This window comes from Rhinolophus sinicus, linkage group LG03 (assembly GCF_036562045.2).
Source record: "Rhinolophus sinicus isolate RSC01 linkage group LG03, ASM3656204v1, whole genome shotgun sequence".
NCBI classification, from domain to species: domain Eukaryota; kingdom Metazoa; phylum Chordata; class Mammalia; order Chiroptera; family Rhinolophidae; genus Rhinolophus; species Rhinolophus sinicus.
The window spans coordinates 169,327,786-169,345,444 of record NC_133753.1 but is presented as its reverse complement, the minus strand read 5'-3'; the positions used below and the strand labels follow the sequence as shown (position 1 = coordinate 169,345,444).

The following is a 17,659-nucleotide window of genomic DNA, read 5'->3' as shown; positions in this document are numbered from 1 at the left end:
TATTTAGCTTTTTAGAAAAACAAATGAGCATTCGAAATAATTAGGTTTTGACACATAGAATCCAATCCAACATAAATGAATTGGAAATAAAGCTCTCCAAAATCTGCAGCCAATATTTGGTTAATAGGGCACCATTTCACACTCAAGACTATCAGCTAAATAACTAAGATTCCTATAGACAAAAAAATAACAAATTCTAACTATGTATATTATATATATATATATATATATATATATATATTTTTTTTTTTTTTTTTTTTTTTAAATGAAGTCAGAGAAAAAGATTGAGTCACTGGATCAGGATATGACTGAATCAGTTTGGGACAAAGGATAGTGGTTAAGATCCTGGGCTCTGAGCCAGATCCCTGGGTTCAAATCCCAGCTTCTCCACTTAAAAGTTGTCTGACCTCTTAACCTCTCCATATTCTGGTTTTCTAAACTGTAATATGACACAAATAATACCCCTTGTAGAGTTGCCAGAAAGACTCAATGAGATAATATAAGTAAAGACATTAAGAACAGAGCCTGGCACATAGTTAGAACTTATCAGGTAATATTGCATCTGACCATATTTTGTAGCATAAACCACTGACTGTTGCTTTTCCCATGTGTGACCAGTTAAAACATTTTAACAGTAATTCTTTCCCACTGCATTAATGCAAAAGTAACTGTGACCAAGAATGCCTAAAATTTTTATTTATTGTGGACATTTAAGTCAACTTAGTAGCATGCTTCCAAAAAAAAAAAAAAAATGGAGAGTATCTCTAGGCACACAGATTGTATATTTTGTGAACTTATATTCTAACTTAATCACCTCATCTAGTTATTGATTACGAAAAGAATATTAGTGTGTGTGTGTGTGTGTGTGTGTGTGTGTGTGTTCTGCTTGTTTAAATACTTGATAAGAAAATACATAGAAAACTCCAAAAAGTATATATTTTAAAAATCACAGTATTGAAGTGATGTTTCTAGGAAGAAATCCTGTTTTCAAACATCACAAGCTTCTACTAAGAGTTACCTTACATGGTTGTATTTCCTAGTCATGAAATGTTTACAGCAATGTGCTTGCTGTATCCGTGACACTGATTTAAGAACACATTTTGATCATTACTATCTCTTGCTGTTTGCCTGCAGTAAGCTCTCACATAATTAGGGCTGAATACACTGCACTTTTAAAATTAAACCAAGCCTCTGGGAAAGAATCATGGAAATAGATGGTTAAAGGACACCCAGGCAATTAACAAGCATGATCAAGTTAAAAATTGAAGATAGAAAAGTAGGTTAAGAGCTTTTCTCTCTCTTTTCAACATGATTTGTTGATACAGAAGGAATATGAATTAGCTTCATTTTACATGAGAAAGAGATACAGTATCTAGAGGCAGTCCATATTTCAGTCAATAAGCAAATTCCTTTGCTATTTTCCAACGGATTTTTTTCTTTCTTTAAGCACACAGTTCTGAAATAATTCTCAACTCGACTGACTTTTAAAACAAGCCTGAAAATAATTTTTTGCTTTCTGGAATCACAGCAGTCTACCAGTAGACTAATAAAGATTTAAATATTAGAATTCTGAGATAATTTTACCCCAGCATATTTTTTCAAAACAAAATTACATGCAAAAGTATTATTTGTGATTGTTTAAAAAAATCTGAGAAATGGTAAAAAAAATATATAAAATTTCACTGATGATTAAATATTATAGAATTAATGAATCATGATTTTCTCTAGTGCTATATCATTTTGTACAATTTCCCTGTTGGCATTCTTTCCTTCCTTTTCCTTATGTACCTGTCTTCTTTACTAGACAAAAAGCCATTGAAAGGCTATAACTTGGTTTGGGGTTTTTTTTGTCTCTAAAGCACCTAATAGTCCCTGAAAATATACTCAGCACTCAATAAATATTACTGGGTGAGTAAATTAATGTGTATAATCCCATGTCTTTTAGATAAGCTGCTATTATTTCTTTATTTATACTTATATATTAATCATTAACAGGAATACAAAAAGAAAGTGAAAAAGGAATTTGATATTTGTTAAATATTAGCTATATGTCAGACATCTTTCACATATTATTTTATTGTCACAACATTCTTAAGGGGAAAGATATTTTTTCAAATTTTACAGATTAGCATTATAGAGCTTAAACATCTCCTGAAATCCAGTTAAAAGTTAAGGTTCTGACTTTTCTAAGATGATGTCTGGTTGATTTCCCCACCCTAAAGTTGCATTACATTCCTTTGCCTTAGCATTATTAGGGTTTTGTTGCAAACACAGATCAGATTTGTGAGTAACGGAGATAAATAGTAATATTGTACTTCTTTTTCATCATAGCCTATACTTTCTTATTTAAAATTAAGACCTCTTTTTTTTCTCCCTTTTTTTCTCTTACTTTATATGGTAAAATAATGCAAATACGGAAACCCTGGAAAGAAGTGGTTTATTATGTCAAACACCCCTGAAAGGACTACCCAGTCAAGAAATAGAACTGTGCCACCCACCCAAGGAGCCTGTCCATGTGCATAGACCCAACCACCGTCCCCTCCCACCCAAAAAATAACAGCTATGCTAACTTTCATAGTAGTTGATTCGTTGAATTTCTTTACAGTTTCATCACAATTGTGCATTCCTAGATTGTATAGTCTGGTCTGCCCCAAACCTCCATATTCAATTTCTATTGAGTGTCTCTTAACCTACAAATTCCCCTCCATCCCATTCTTTTCCTTACTGTTTATGTGTTGAAGGGCCTGGGTGGTAGGCCCATCAGTTCTCTAAAACTGGATTTTGCTGATTACATGCTCAAGGGGCAAGTTCAGTATGTTCTTCCATCCTTTGTATAATATTTCCTGCAGTTTGTTACCTGGAACCAGACGCATGATTAGATTCACATTCCAACCCCTTGGCAAACCTATAAGCAATTTGTGTTCTTTTAACCTGAAAGATGCAACATTTGTTTTTGCCCTTTTTTGTTACTAGTGGCCATTTGATGCTCAACATCTAGATGCATTAATTGAACAGGGGAGGTAAAATCATGATTTTCTAATTATATCATTATCTTTTCATGTATTAGCTTAATAATTTTATCAGGACACTCCTCTTCTTCTACTATTTGGTTACACATTGTTTCAGATAATATAGGAAAAGCAGGACAAATACTGGATTCTTTCCTTTTAGTTACCAAGGATTCAAGGAAATGAACTGGATCCTTTTGAGTTTTAGTGGGTAACCATTTTTATATCATTATGAACTCAAATTTAAGCATCTGATGAGTTTGAATTCATTGCAATGTTTATCCTTCTTGAAGCCCATCTTGGCTTTTTCACTCTGGCTCCTGAGTCTTTTTTATATTACCCTGGTAGTCTTTGATAACTTCTTCACTAATCTGGTAAGTCAAGTTTCTCTAGGCCCCTTACATACAGAGGGTGCCAAAAAAATGTATACACATTTTAAGAGATGTTATCTATGTATTACTGCCGTAGACCTGGCATCAGCCATTTCTCTTCAAATTACTGCAGGCCTCTTGCTATTGAGGTATGTGAATCCCATGCCAATTTCCACTGCTCTTCCCAAATACCTGTTGGTTATGTGGGAGGTCCACCTGTTCTCAGATGACCTTGCTTCCTATACTTCCTTCCTTCAAACTACATGGAGGTTCAAAACCACAGGTCTGGCAGTTTTTGTAGGTTTGTCCCACCTGCTAGATTCATGGAAATAATTTTATTGTAGACATTGTACAGGTATTTTTGGTTTTGCTATTTATTCATTCTGTTTTTCATGTGCAAAAATTAAGCTACCACTATCTTCTCAGACTCAAGTCCCCTTTTCTTTCAAAATTTATGTCAACTTCAATTTTCTTGTATCAAGATCTATGATGTCTTTTCCATTAACTTAATACAAGGACCAATTTAATAGTATTTACTCAGAAAAGCTTTTGGTTGGAATTTTTTTTTTTAAGTTTGGTGAACACAATAAAAGAACCTACTCATCACATAATTAATAAATAAAAATTAATCCCCTTTCAAAACACTGACTCAATACTTTATAAATTAGACCTCTATGAGGTATAATACCAAGCAGTACAATTTGGCTAAAAACAAACAAAAAATTATATCTGTAAGGAAGTAATGTCATTCCTTCTTAAATGTCATTGCCCAAAGAGATATATATTTTAAACTCTATTTTGAAGATAGCACTGATTCCAAAGGCAATGACATTTAAATAGCTTTTATAGGACTGTAAACAAGAGCCATCCCAAGATATACACAATATATAATCCCAAATTATTTTAAAAACTACATTAAAAACAAGCATTATAGTAAACAGAAATAACACAAGTATGTATGCATATTATTTTAAATGTCTTCAAATCTTATTTCTAAATACATGTTTCTATGTATTAGATTAGGCTATCTACACTAAATTAAAATATTCAGTTTTTTGTAAGAAATATAGGGAAAAAGCCCATCTGGTTGTTGGAAATTGTGTATAAAAACCAAGATGAAGCATAATGTTGTCAACATTTCTTCATTCATTTATATTATTGAGTGCCTACTTTGTGCCAAGCACATGTCTAGCCCTTGGACTACAGTGGTTAAAAAAAAAAAAAAAAAGAAAACAAACAAACAAACAAACAAACAATAAAACACCTCACCCTAAGTGAAGTTTACATTATAGATGAGGGGAGATAAGAAAATTAGACAAACGAAACATTTAGTATAGTACATGGTGATAAGTTCTATGGAGAAAAGGAAGGGCAGAGATAAGAGGAATAACTGATAAGCAAGGATTTAGGACAGGGTTGAAATTTTACTCAGGTTTTGTGGGTTTATAATTTCCTTTTATTATGAAAAATGTTATAGGGATCATCCTGTATCCATGTATTTGCAAACATGTCATTTTTTTGTAAGATAATTTACTACCCTATACAATTTCAAGAACTTTCTGTATAGGGTCAAAGTGATCTTTAGAAAGTTTGCAATACTCTCTTTGGAGTGATATATTGGAAAGCTCTCCCCCAGAATGACATTATTAAGTAATTCACTAATATTTTTCTAGGAACACTGATTTCAGTTATTTTTACCTTTTATAAATTTATACCTGTTTGGATTTAATTTTTTGCAAACTCTAAGAATAGATTTTACTCAATTATTTTAGTTAAATAATACTATTTATTTTTATAAACTTTTTTATATTGATTTGAAATTTTTAAATTTCAAATTTGGGTATATAGTTTTTATTTTTGGTTTTTGTATTCAGTGACGTTTTTTCTATTATATAGCCTCAAGTACAGTTGCTAATATGTAGGAAAGATACTGATATATTTTAGTATATTTATCTTATAATAAGTCACCTTACTGAACTTTACAGTTAATGTTATCATTTCTCAGGTGGTTCATTCAGCTTTTTAGGCAGGTAAACATCATCTGCAAAAAACAATTTAGTTTCCTCTCATCCCAATTTACTTCTCACTATAATTTTGTGCTTTATTGCATTGACTGACCCACCCATAACAAACCTCTATTCAGTCCCTGCTGACCCGGTATGTAGGCTCAAGACTCAACTACTTGGTTGACATGGAGCTCTCCCCCTCTCAAGGTGAGTCTTTGTAGCTACAGCTCTTAAATTTTAAATGGCTTACCCAAGCAAAACTCTGTCTCCCTGTATCGTCCATACATTGTTTTTAGTATCATATTTCTATGTAAATATATTAGATAGCTCAGAAATTTTTAACTTGGGGTCCAAAAATAAATGTGCTTGTAGGGAACCACAAAGCTTTTGAAATCACAGACAAAGTATTGTTAGTAGGTGCACTTTACTAGGGTAAAGGGTACACAGACTTCATTTGATTCTTAAAGTAGTTCATCAGCCTGGAAGGCTAAGCCAACGTAAATGGATGGTCATGAATGATTAATATAATCAATAGTTACAGCTAATAGAATTCTGGGGTTATTTATATTATTTAATACATATACAGAAATAACTAGGTGCTTTTAATATATTTCTGCTATTTTATATACATATATTTTAAAAATCTAAATCCCCGACACATCTGTCTCTAAGCTTCATCATAATTACTTACATGATTATTCAAGGCAAATACCAAACTTTCTGCTCCGAATAAAGACTCTTTTAAAAAATAATTATTTAAACAATGAATGACTCTCCTACAGAAAAAAATAATACTCAGTTTCCCTACTAGTAATACTCATATAACTTTCAATATTCATTTTCTCAGCCTCTACTCAAGTCTCTCAAATAGCTATAATTGTGTAACTTTTAATAAGGTATATTCTCTTTTTAAAAAAGGCTAACATTCTGCAAGGGCAGAAGGTTAAGTGATATCTGCTCTAAAATGCTATAAAAAAGATTTTAAAGTCATCGCTTAAAGTTTGCAACATTGCTAAATAACCATCTTTCATTACTATTAAATTTGACACAAAAAAGAAAACGGAAGAATTTAGCAAGTTATGAGTCATCATATTTGGTTCATATATAACATTTCACTGATTTGAAATAAGATCCCAAATGGTCCAACTATGCTGTTTTCTGATGTAAATAAAAGTTAACAGAAATGAGTACATGCAACTCAATGCCATCAAAATTTTCCCTAAAAGATATTTCTAAATGTCTAATACTGTAGCTTAGAAGATACCAACTTAGAAGATAAAACTGGTATATCTGGAAAATTTTGCAGATGGAGTATGTATTAGAAGTTTTCAGTGCTAATGGCCTCATGAGTGCTATTTCACCGAGCACACACAGAAACCACCATTGCACATCAGGGGCTTCTGTGGCTCGGACCTCCACGAAGATAAAAAAAGAAAACAGAACAGTCTATCACTTACATGGCCTTCACAGACACATGCGCTTAAGAAGCTCTGAAAATTGTCAAGTGTGTATGTGGAGAGTATTTGCCTTTCTCAAAGAGTTCACACTCCCTAATTCTAGTTCAAAATGACTTTCATAATAATAGGTAACAAACAGCATTAAGTGCAGAGAATAATTTCTAAGCACTACATATCCAGACCCTATGTATTTACAATATAAATATAAAATACGTATCTTCCCAGAAATCTGACACTCTTTTATGGAGGAAAATGAAGAAATATTTTCAAAAAGTTTGGAAACTGAGGCCAAGATACTAATGTGGCAGAGTGGGGATTCTAACCCAAAGGCCCTGGCTCCAGGGTCTGTGTTCTAGCAAAACTATAGGTTACCGCAACATGTATCTATAGTCTTTTTTTAAAAAGTAAAATCATATTAAAGGATTAGAAAGAAATGTAAGCCCTGCCCCATTCCTTTCACTCTTATTTCCCTAATTCACGGACCCTAAACCTTGCTTTTGACATTTAATTCATATTTCAAAAAGTTGATAAATCAACTTTAAACCCCACTGATTTCCAATTATGGCAGATGAGGATTTAGCTTTCTTACAACACCCAATCTTCACTTACCTTTGTCTTGCCCTCCCAGAATAACTGGGCCAACAGCTTTGCTTAAACCAGTACACTTCGTTTACATTATTATGACCAGGTACGTGTTATTCACTGCTGAGCTAAGCAAAGCAACACTGTGAGTTTTCCCCTCTTTTTATAGACCTTCACATAATTCTGGAATTGATAAAGGTCTCTTGTTTTATTTGCTTGTATTCAATGTACCCTATAGGTATTTATATGAAAGTCAAAGATATTTTATTCCAAATGATCTCTGGAACATCTATTAAAGAACTTTTCAAATGTTAATATTTGTCTTCCCCAGCCCCAAACCACCACCCCCCGGAAGGCCTTTATCCAGAGCCCTCTGCTTTCCAGCTCCTGTCTAGATTGGTTTCCTTCAAGGCCAGCTACTCTGGAGTACTCCTGGGATTTTCTTTCAAGGTTCCTCTGTGTTAGATCCCATATCATTTATTCTATGTTTTCATGTTATTTGATGTAATTCTTTGTTTTGCTGGAGCACATCATCCAGTAACTTTCTAAGAAAAAATACATGGGCACTTAAGATTAGAAATCTGAATGTCTTTATTTAATCTTCATATAATGAATAGCAGGGTATTCATTCTTTTAGAAATCACTTTTTCTCTGAATTTTGTAGACTTTGTTATACTGCATTTAGCTTAGAGTACTTTTCCCACTTCTTGATATGTAACTTTGGAAAGTTTTTGTATTTTTTTCTGATTCAGTGGACTCCTCAATCTTCTGTGTGATGACCTTTGGTGGGGTCTTTTACGTTCATAGTGCTGAGCACTCTGAGCTTCTCAGAAAAGACATTTCACTCCTTGCTATCTGGAAAATATTGTTTAAAATGTCTCTTTTAATTCCATATGCCCATTTTCACACTTTTTCTCTCATTCTGGAACTCCTTTTATAGATTGTGACCTTATGAGACATGCTTTATTTGGCTTATATTTTCTGTACTCTTTTTTCCCTAATTATGAAAGATTCCTTAGACTTTACGTGCCAACTTATTACATCCAAGTGCTCGTTTTTATTCTCTGGGTACTCTTTTCATAGCATATTATTCTTATCATACAGATAAAATATCTCCCTGAAGATATCGCTTATAGAGTATTTTTAATAATGCAATTTCTACTTATCCCAAATGCCTGTCAGTTCTCTGGATTTTCTTTTGCTGTTTGATTAGGCTTTCCCTTTATGACGAAGACTTTTCTCAAAATTTGCATAATCTTTTGCTTTCAGATCATATTAGACAATGGAATACTGAAATATAATTACAGTTTCTACGTAAATTTGTGAGGCTTTTTGCAAAGTCATTAGGTAATAAATAAGAATTTTTACTGGAAGACTTTGAAATGTCTCCCACTGGATGTATTTTTCTCTAGTTTTCTGCCTGAGTAGAATTGACCTGACTCAAAGCATTCTAATGTTACAACTAAGAGTTCTGTATTCACTAAGACCTTTATTTAAGCCTCCTGGTTTCAGCCTAGCTGTCCTGGAAACTACTTCTTAACTAGAATCTTCATATCCTGAATACTTCTGGGGTTCAATGGTGCAGAATTTGGGAAGTAGAATAATTTCTCCATTAGCTTTCTATTTTTTCAAAATGTTTCTGAGATCTCTTGTTCTCTGCTTCCTCTCTTTTATTTGTCTACAGATCTGCGTTTTTTTCATATTATTTTGAAATGATTTCAACAGGGAGAAAGAATAAATGATTAGGTTTATTCCACCATGTTTTTCTGCAGGTTTGGAGAATTACTTATACCAGCAGCCTTATTTGATCTTAAGTAAAAGAGCTGGAGTGTCAGAATTAAGATTCAGAAGGGCTGAATTCCTGGCCCAGTTCTCACATTCTATCTATGTCACTGTGTTCATGCTGCTTAACCTTCCTGCAATTTCATTTAGTCATCTGTATATTGGGCAGGGAAATGTAATAGTTGGGACATGTACTTGCAGGTGACAGTGGGGAGGGCATGCCAGGTATTACCGCAGGGGGGAAAAAAGCTTTCTTTACCTGGATTTATTAATACTAAGATTAAATGTGTACACTCCCTGGTTGGAGATTAATTCTTTGTCCTTTAATTCAATAATATTTATTAAAAGTCTGTTATGTTGACCCAGCACTTTCACTTCTAAAATGAAAACATATCTCCGCACACCACAAAAATGTACAAGAATGTTCATATGAACAGCATTCATAGTGGCCAAAAGGGAAAAACAATCCAGATTTCCGTCAACTGATGAATAAATAGATAAAAGCTGATATAACTATACAATTGAATAGTATTCAGAAACGAAAAAAGGAATTAAGTATGAATCATGCCACAACGTGGATGAAACTTGAAAACATTATGCTAAGTGAAAGAAGTCAATAACAAAAAAAACTACATGTTGTGTGATTCCACTAATATGAAATGTCTAGAATTAGAAAAGAAAAAAAAAAACAACTTATAGAGACAGAAAGTAGATTAGTGGTTGCTGAGAGCTCTGGGGACAGGAGAGGAGGAAGACAGAAATGAGTGCTAATGGATATGGGATTCCTTCTTGGAGTGATATAATTTTCTAAAATTGATTGTGGTAATGGTTGCGCTCCTCTTTCAACATACTAGAAAACATTCAATCACATATGTTAAGTGAATGAGTTGTATGGTATGTGACTTATATCCCAAAAAATCTGTTAAAAACTAAAGCATCTAATGCAAAGATTCACTAAGTTGAAACAAAAAAGCTGAGCAGGAAAAAAGTCTACTATGTACATTTTTATGGCATTAGGAACATAAAATTGAATGATACTGAGGAGGTCCCAGAGGTTAAATTCTAGTGGAAGGACAAACATACAACATAATTATAAATTCTAATGAAACAAGAGGCCCAGATAGAAAATGAAATAGAGGGGAAGGTGTTGAGGGTGGTCACAATGTTAAACCAAAAATCAAATGACAAGGAGAAACTAGCTATGATGCAGAATGATGAAGTGAAAATAGAATTTCAGGCAGTGGGGTTAAACATCACAAAGTGTCTTTGGCAGGAGAGAGCTCAGCTTGTTCTAGGAGCTGAAAATTTAGCCAGGTGGCTGGAAACCAGTGAGGGAGTGAGTGGTATGTGATGAGGTTGCACAGATAGTGGAAATGATGCAAGATCTTGTAGGTCATGGAAGGTTGGTCAAACGTATTCTAAAACTAATGGGAAAACTCTAAAGGGTTGTAAGCAGAATGTTAACATTATTTGCCTTTTATGATCACTCTTGCCACTCTATGATGAATAAATGGAGGACAATTTTGACTTTCTGCCCTAAAACTGCCTGTGCATATATAAAAAGGAGAATCGACATTGGTGAACCAATATTACAAGTATAGTTTTAAGAAGTGCTCAACTGGTGGCAGTATTAACTGATAAAATCCATATGTACAAATCTCTAAAATGTTCATAGGCAGTAATTCCATTCCCTGAATTCTGCCCCGAATATAACGAAGAGCAATGCACAAAGATGTCTGCTGCAGCACTATTTATAATACTGAAATATTGGAAATGAACATGAACATACAAAATTTGTATATAGCTGCTAACTTTGTGTGTCTAATTAGACTTACTTCTGTAGCTAATGTCTTGGAAATAAAACCACGTCTATGAAAATAAGATTGTCAAATTGTAAATCCTAGACATGTATAATATTGCTATTTTGTTTTAAATGAGTGGTCAGCTATTAAGTGAAACAGTTGAAGAACATTATAGGGGAATTAACTAATAAACTTGAAAAGGGTCATGAAATCAAAGTTTGGTGAAATTTGTCTGATAAATTCTCAACTCAAAAGTGATCAAGATCAACCTATATGTTTACGTGCACATATTCATATACAGATGTCCCATAAGTTTATGTTACATATGCATAACAGAGAGTGAGACGGCAGACAGCGAGAGAGTGAGTGAGAGCACGCATGAGAGAGGGAGAGAGCAGGGGTGGGGGGGGGGATTTATTTTGTGAAAACAGAAAATTCCAGGATGCAGCAGGGAGCATCACCATTTTCTCCTGAATGTTTTTCTGGAAAAATAATGGTATAAGTTGTATATCAAGATGCCTTCACAAAGGAAATTATTTTTAGAAGTACTTAACGTAAGTTAAAATAGTCTTTTTCCTAGTGCATGCAGATTTTTTTCTTCATTACCACTACCTCTGCTGCTAAAATACATATCACCTAATTCATAGTTTGCTACTTCATTACACAAATGATAAAGTGAAAATTTGTCACAGACCCTGACAATGCTCAGTACTCCTCACGTAATGCTAATGGTCGGCCATAATTTGTATTGTAGTTGTTGCAAAGAAGTCCTCATCCTAAGCCCCATTTTTTTCTCTAATAATGTGAACTATCTGCTAGAAACAAGAATTACACTCAGAATGGCAAGATACATTTTGCTTGCCTTGCACTCACTTTAGGACTGAGGGACATCACTGAGGGACTTGGGACATCATTGAGTGGAACAATGCAGAATTACAAAATCTATTTAAGTTGCTTTTTGGTGTTGGTAACGTTTGGGTTTCTGATTTTTGATCAAGCAGGTATAGTTGAACTAAGTTTTGTTAAATGAGCCTATGATAATCATTCCAATGCATTTAAAATTCATTAATCAAGATTCAAGTCCATAAATACAAGTCTACACAATGAAATGTGAATTGGTAAAAGTGCATCTGCCCAATGACTCTCAAGTTATACCAAGTCACCAAAAGTAGGTTTAAAGGGAAAGTTACTCAGAAAAAGCAAGAAAAACATCTCGCAATAGATTAATAGCATATCACTATAGTATCACCAATGCTCTTAAATAGTGAAACATTTAATAAAACAAAGTTTCATAACTTATATGTCTACTAAGAAAAAGTAACTGAAAAAATTCATACCTCCAACGCTTTCCAATGATTTCACTTTGAGCCTAACAGTTGCTAAAGTCATGAAGAAAAACTCAACTGAATTTATAAAACATAAAAAGATTCACCTAACAGAGAAAAAACAAATTCTCCTGGTTAATTTTGGCTGTGTTGACATGGAAAGCAAAGAAAAGGAGCATTGTTGGGAGAACACAGAGCACACTAAGCACAAAGATAACATAACAGTAGGCTAATTAGTCCTTAAGCCCCAGAGGGTTGAATTGTTTCCTTGGGAGAAGCTCCCGGAAACAAAACGTCTCTCTCTGACTAACTGTGTAATGTGGGTAAAGCCCTCTTCACTAATGAACACATCGGTGACCTCTGACCTCAGTGCAGTTATGGATGCAACACCAGGCAGAGATGGAAGCCCAGAAAGTTACTTCTTCAGGAAGTGAGTCCAGGTCTCTAGGGTCCTTGTGTACCTTATGACACAATAAGCTTTTCACACAGTTATTCAGACTAATGGATGAAGAGCAGTGGAAGAAATAACAAGTCAAGATAGATCGCTTCCTCCCTTACCAAACAGGTAAGATGTTGGCAGGCAATATATATACGGAATCAAAGCATTATTTTTAAAAGAGCCCTTATGTCAGGGTGATCCAACAAAATAATATCAGAATCCCCAAAATGGCAAATAGTCTGGTGATAAATTATCCTAAGGTAAATTACTCACATAATAGAAACCATCCACAAAGTACTCTAAATATTCTTTCAATCCATTTGAATGTTTGTATCATAATGACAGATTGGCTGTGAAAGCACAGTACTTGGCCAGTGTCACTTTTTTTATTAAATAATTTAAGCTAAACAAATATACAGTCACTGTTAGTAATCTCAAACAAAAATCATATTTAACCTCCAAATTAAATATGTTTGTGTATGTGTTATTCACACGAAACTCAGTAAGACTGAGACCATATCATCACTCCGCAGTATAATTTTCTTTTTTAAGCAACTGTATTTTCCGTAGTTTGGGTGCTCAGAGACCATGGTATAAACAAAACCTTAAGATTTTTTTAACTAAACTCTCTAGGTTCCACCCAGTTTTTCTAACAGTATGGACAGTATTTGACTCTCTAGTCCCTGAAGGTTTCTAACATCATCCTTTCCTGAGAAAGAAGGGAAATACAGCACCTCTTCCCTACTTAGACCAGAGGTAGAGAAAACTACCTGCCAGACAGGGCGGTAGCACTCTCGGGCCTCTGGGGTGAGAGGCGCCTAGCTAGCTCTTCAGGAGTCACAGTGGGCGCACAGCCCAGCCGTGCAGTGCAGCCTGAGGGAAGTGGGAAGGAACCTGCCATAGAAATCATCCTGAGCAGGGATACTAACTAGATCATTAGCCTCAGTGTTAATGTCCTGACATGCCCTGGAGAAGCAGGCGCATGCTACAATCAGCAGTGTGGGCTGACCACAGAACAGACCCAGTAACTTGGCCTGGCCATGCAAAGGCTCGTGCAAGTGTCAAGGAAAAAAACCCTTTGGGGATCTTTATCGCCAATATCTCCATCCATGGAAATGTTTTCTTAGGTGTCACTTTCTCAGTAGCTAAATTACTGAACATAGTTTGGCATTGTAGGAATCAGCAAAACATCTCCCTTAAAGTGCCTTCTTCAGGAAGAGACTTGAGGTGAACAGATCATGACCAGAACATCTCTACTGTGTTAAAGATTACTCACACATTGCTTTTCCTTCAGAAAAAAAAAAAAATACTGTCAGAATTTGGTCTTTCTTTTTTTGCTTTTACATTACATTTTCCTTATGTTAGTAGGTTTTGAGAAATCTTATATTGGTATTGAGATCATATAAAAACATTAATGAAATAATAAGATGCACATGTCTTCCATAAGCAAATAAGTATATGATTACTTCCTTAGTGTGTTGTTTTAGACATACTGTCAGTATGATTTTTAAATCTATTTTTTCAGATATCTCCGTTAGAAATCTAAATAATAATGTTTAATTTATGTCTGTCATTTTCTTTCTGCAATTATGCAATTATTCAAACATTCCAAACTACTTCACACTGGAATTTGCTTACAGTATTAGTTCACTATTTAATCATCTCTCATTTCTTTCAAATGCATGACAAAATTGAACCATTATCCTATTTTAATTTCTTCCTTTGTTTAGTAACATTTTTGTTGCCTTTACATCTATAAAGAGATATTTTGTCTCATAAGACTTACTTGGGAAAATGTGGAAAACCTCTAATTTATGACTTTCATTAATTCATTCAAAATATTTTGGCACACTATTCCAATTCCTGAAAGGTGACCCTATGTTTTCATCCAGTAGGTGGTAAAAGTTTAATTATTAGATATATGATACCATTTTGAAAAGTGCGGTCTTATCACATTATTAAAAAATAAAAGTATTATATGTAATCACTTAATTGAGTGTGAGATTCAAGTTTAACATTCTATTTGCAAAACTAAATATATTTCTAAAAAGACCATGCTTATTTTTGTTATTAATACTGAAGGCTGTTGTCTTATAAAGTTTTTTCATGAAAAAATTGTAATAAGTGTTGCAACATATTTCCATTGAGGATTCAGAGAAAGATAGTATTCTATACTTAATTTCAACCTTTAAAATTCTTACAAGCATGACAATATTATATATCTTGGAAGAAGGTCATTTATCAGTTTGTTTCTCTAAGCATCTTCCAAGTGGAGGAAATATGTTTGATTATTTAGTAGATCCTTTTAACATTCAAAGTCAAATTCTTAATTTTCTATTGACTATACAAATGTCAGTAGGTTTCATTAGTCCTCCTTTGGACTTTGCTATGTGGTTTTGCAAATAAGAACCTTAAAATTATACACTTCCTAAAATTCATTCACTCTAGCATAAATAATAGAGCCTACTGATTTCTGAGACAGTATATACATCTCAGAGAAGGTGAAGACAGTAACCCCAAGGCTTTGTGTGGCAGGAGTACGGGTTTCCACAGTTAATGTCATTCAGCACTGTGGACAGCTCCCATTAAGGCTTGGAATGGATGACAATTTCCCTTAGTTTCTAAACATAACTCAAAGTAATCTGCTTTTTATTACTATACTTGTTTGCTGCTTAATAGAGGCCTATTAAAACTGCTTAGTTTGCACAAATCCTCCTTTCGCTGATTCTTTTTCGAAAGAGTTCAGTTAAATAAATAAATAAACAAAGAAACAAACAAACATAACTAACGCCACCCTGAGTTCCTAGTTATTTTAAATGGAAAGCCCAACCTTCTTCAGGAGCTAATATAACTCGGCTGCTGCGTGTGCACACCTAACAAGGGGAATCTACTTAACGACCTTCATTTGATAATCTCTAAACATGCTTATAACCGAAGAAATACTTGAGCGACAAACAAGATCAGGAAACGTCTTAAGTCTCTGAAGCAGTTTCCCTGACAGCTGACAGCTCTCCTAGCCTTCTTCCCGAGCTGGAAAACGGGAGAGATTTCTGAAATAGACTTGTAGTCAAGGTCAAGAAAGGGTGTCTCTCCGTTTCAGGAAGGGGGCTCTGGAAACGCTCCCTGTCTCTGTTTCAGGAACTCGACGCTTCCTGTCACGCTCTTGTCCAATCTGGCAGCGCCAGCTCCACTGAAATCTCAAGTCAGGGACTATCCAAGCGCAAATTATCCTTCCTCAGCCTGCCAGCTACTATGCTGAAGAAATGCACTGAGGATACCCAGTGCCTGTAAACCGATAAAAAACAGATTAACCCTCCCCAGGGATGAGGGCGGCTGGAACAGCTAGGACCTGTGAGTGACTGTCTCCGGTTGTCCTAACCTCTCCTCAACCCCAGGAGCGACTTTTTCCCTTTGGGGAGGAACCCACTTCTTGGGGGAGCAGCACGAGGAAGGGTGGCACCCTCAAGACGACTTTTGGCCGCTTCCTTACACTCTCACCTCCAAAGTAAAAGTTTCCCTGGCACAATTTAGCATCCTCCTATCCAGGGGTCACAATGGCCTTCTTGTCCGATCTGTCCCCAAAGTTCACGAGACAAAGGGGGAGAGCCTCCCCGGGCTTCCCGGGCCACAGGAACTCATCATTCAATCCCCTTCTGGGTGGAAACTAGTTGAAGAAGAGTCAAGCCAGCTCAGCCCGAGTAGAAGATGCCAGCGGCGCCACCCCCGCCCGCCCGGCACCCCCTCCCTCCGAATCCCCGGGCGCCCCCTCCCAGAGCTGGGAAGCGTGTTAGAGGGCGCGCCGGGAGAGAAGGGTGGGGCGGCGACTGAGTGTCCTCACCTGAAATCACTGTAAGGGTGGATAATCCAGAAGCCTGCAGTTTTAACCCTTTCCTGCTCCTTCTCCACCGCCTTCTGGCTCCCAAACATGCGAAGGGAGAATTTGTTGACCCCGGGCTGCAGCATGGAGGTGAACTGCCTCTGCATGAAACCGTACTGCCGCCGGGGCCCCTCCGCGTCCTCCAAGCCCCCGACCGGCTCCTCGCCGCCGCCGCCGCCGCCGTCCACCTTGAAGCACACGGAGTTGCCGTGCTCCTTGGTCCCGGCCCCGCCGCCCCCCGGCGGGGTGCCCAGGCGCTTCTCGGCCACGACCGACCCCGTGCCCGTCGCGGGCGCCTTGGCGGGGAAGACGCTGTTGCCATCGTCCCGGCTGTTGGACGAGGAGTTGGGCTTGCCGCCTCCTTCCATGTCCGGAGGACGCGGCCGGCGACGGCGCGGGCTCCAGACTCGCCGGCCGCCCGGCGCCGGGGACACGGAGCTGAGCGAACAGGGGCCCGAGCCGGCTGCCCGCGAGCCCGGCTGCCCGTCGCGGCGGCGGCGGCGGCGGCGGCGGCTGCTGCTTCCCGCCCGCGCCGCTCCTCGCTGCGCGCCTCGCTCCCGCCGCCGCCGCTGCCCTCAGTGGCTGCGCTCCTGGCTCTGCCGCGGCTGGTGCTGAGGCTGAGGCTGCTGGAGCGAGGCGAGGCTCCGCTCAGCCCTCGCGCGCCAGCACCTCCCCTCGGCTGCCCTCTGCTGGCCGGAAAGGGTCTCCGCCCGCCCGCATACCTCACGCTTGCCCTCCACCCTTGCTCCACTTCTGCCCAGCTTGACATTGAACTAGGGAGTCCTGCAGGACATTTATCTGTACATAATGTGAGAGGCTCGGTGTATATTTGTACGAAAGAGGAGAGAGACAGAGAGATAGAGCGAGACACACTGAGCTGGTGGATGTATGTCCGTCAAAAGAAACAAATATCCTGAAACTTATTGACACATTGTCGTATTGACCGCCTGTTTGAATGATGTTACAGATGGAGAAAGGGAGAGAGGAAGGCTGGCTCTGCATGCAGAAAA

General features: G+C 36.9%; 1 protein-coding gene across 1 annotated transcript in view; it reads right to left on the bottom strand.

Annotated features, from left to right (window-relative positions):
* Nucleotides 1-17,162, bottom strand: part of HCN1 (hyperpolarization activated cyclic nucleotide gated potassium channel 1) — a 344,964-nt gene extending 327,802 nt beyond the window's left edge. The window contains exon 1 of the mRNA XM_019736249.2: nt 16,611-17,162. Within this exon, the coding sequence (XP_019591808.2) occupies nt 16,611-17,017 (407 nt within the window). The 5' untranslated portion in view covers nt 17,018-17,162. The remainder of the gene's footprint in view (nt 1-16,610) is intronic.
* Between the last annotated feature and the right edge of the window lie 497 nt (nt 17,163-17,659).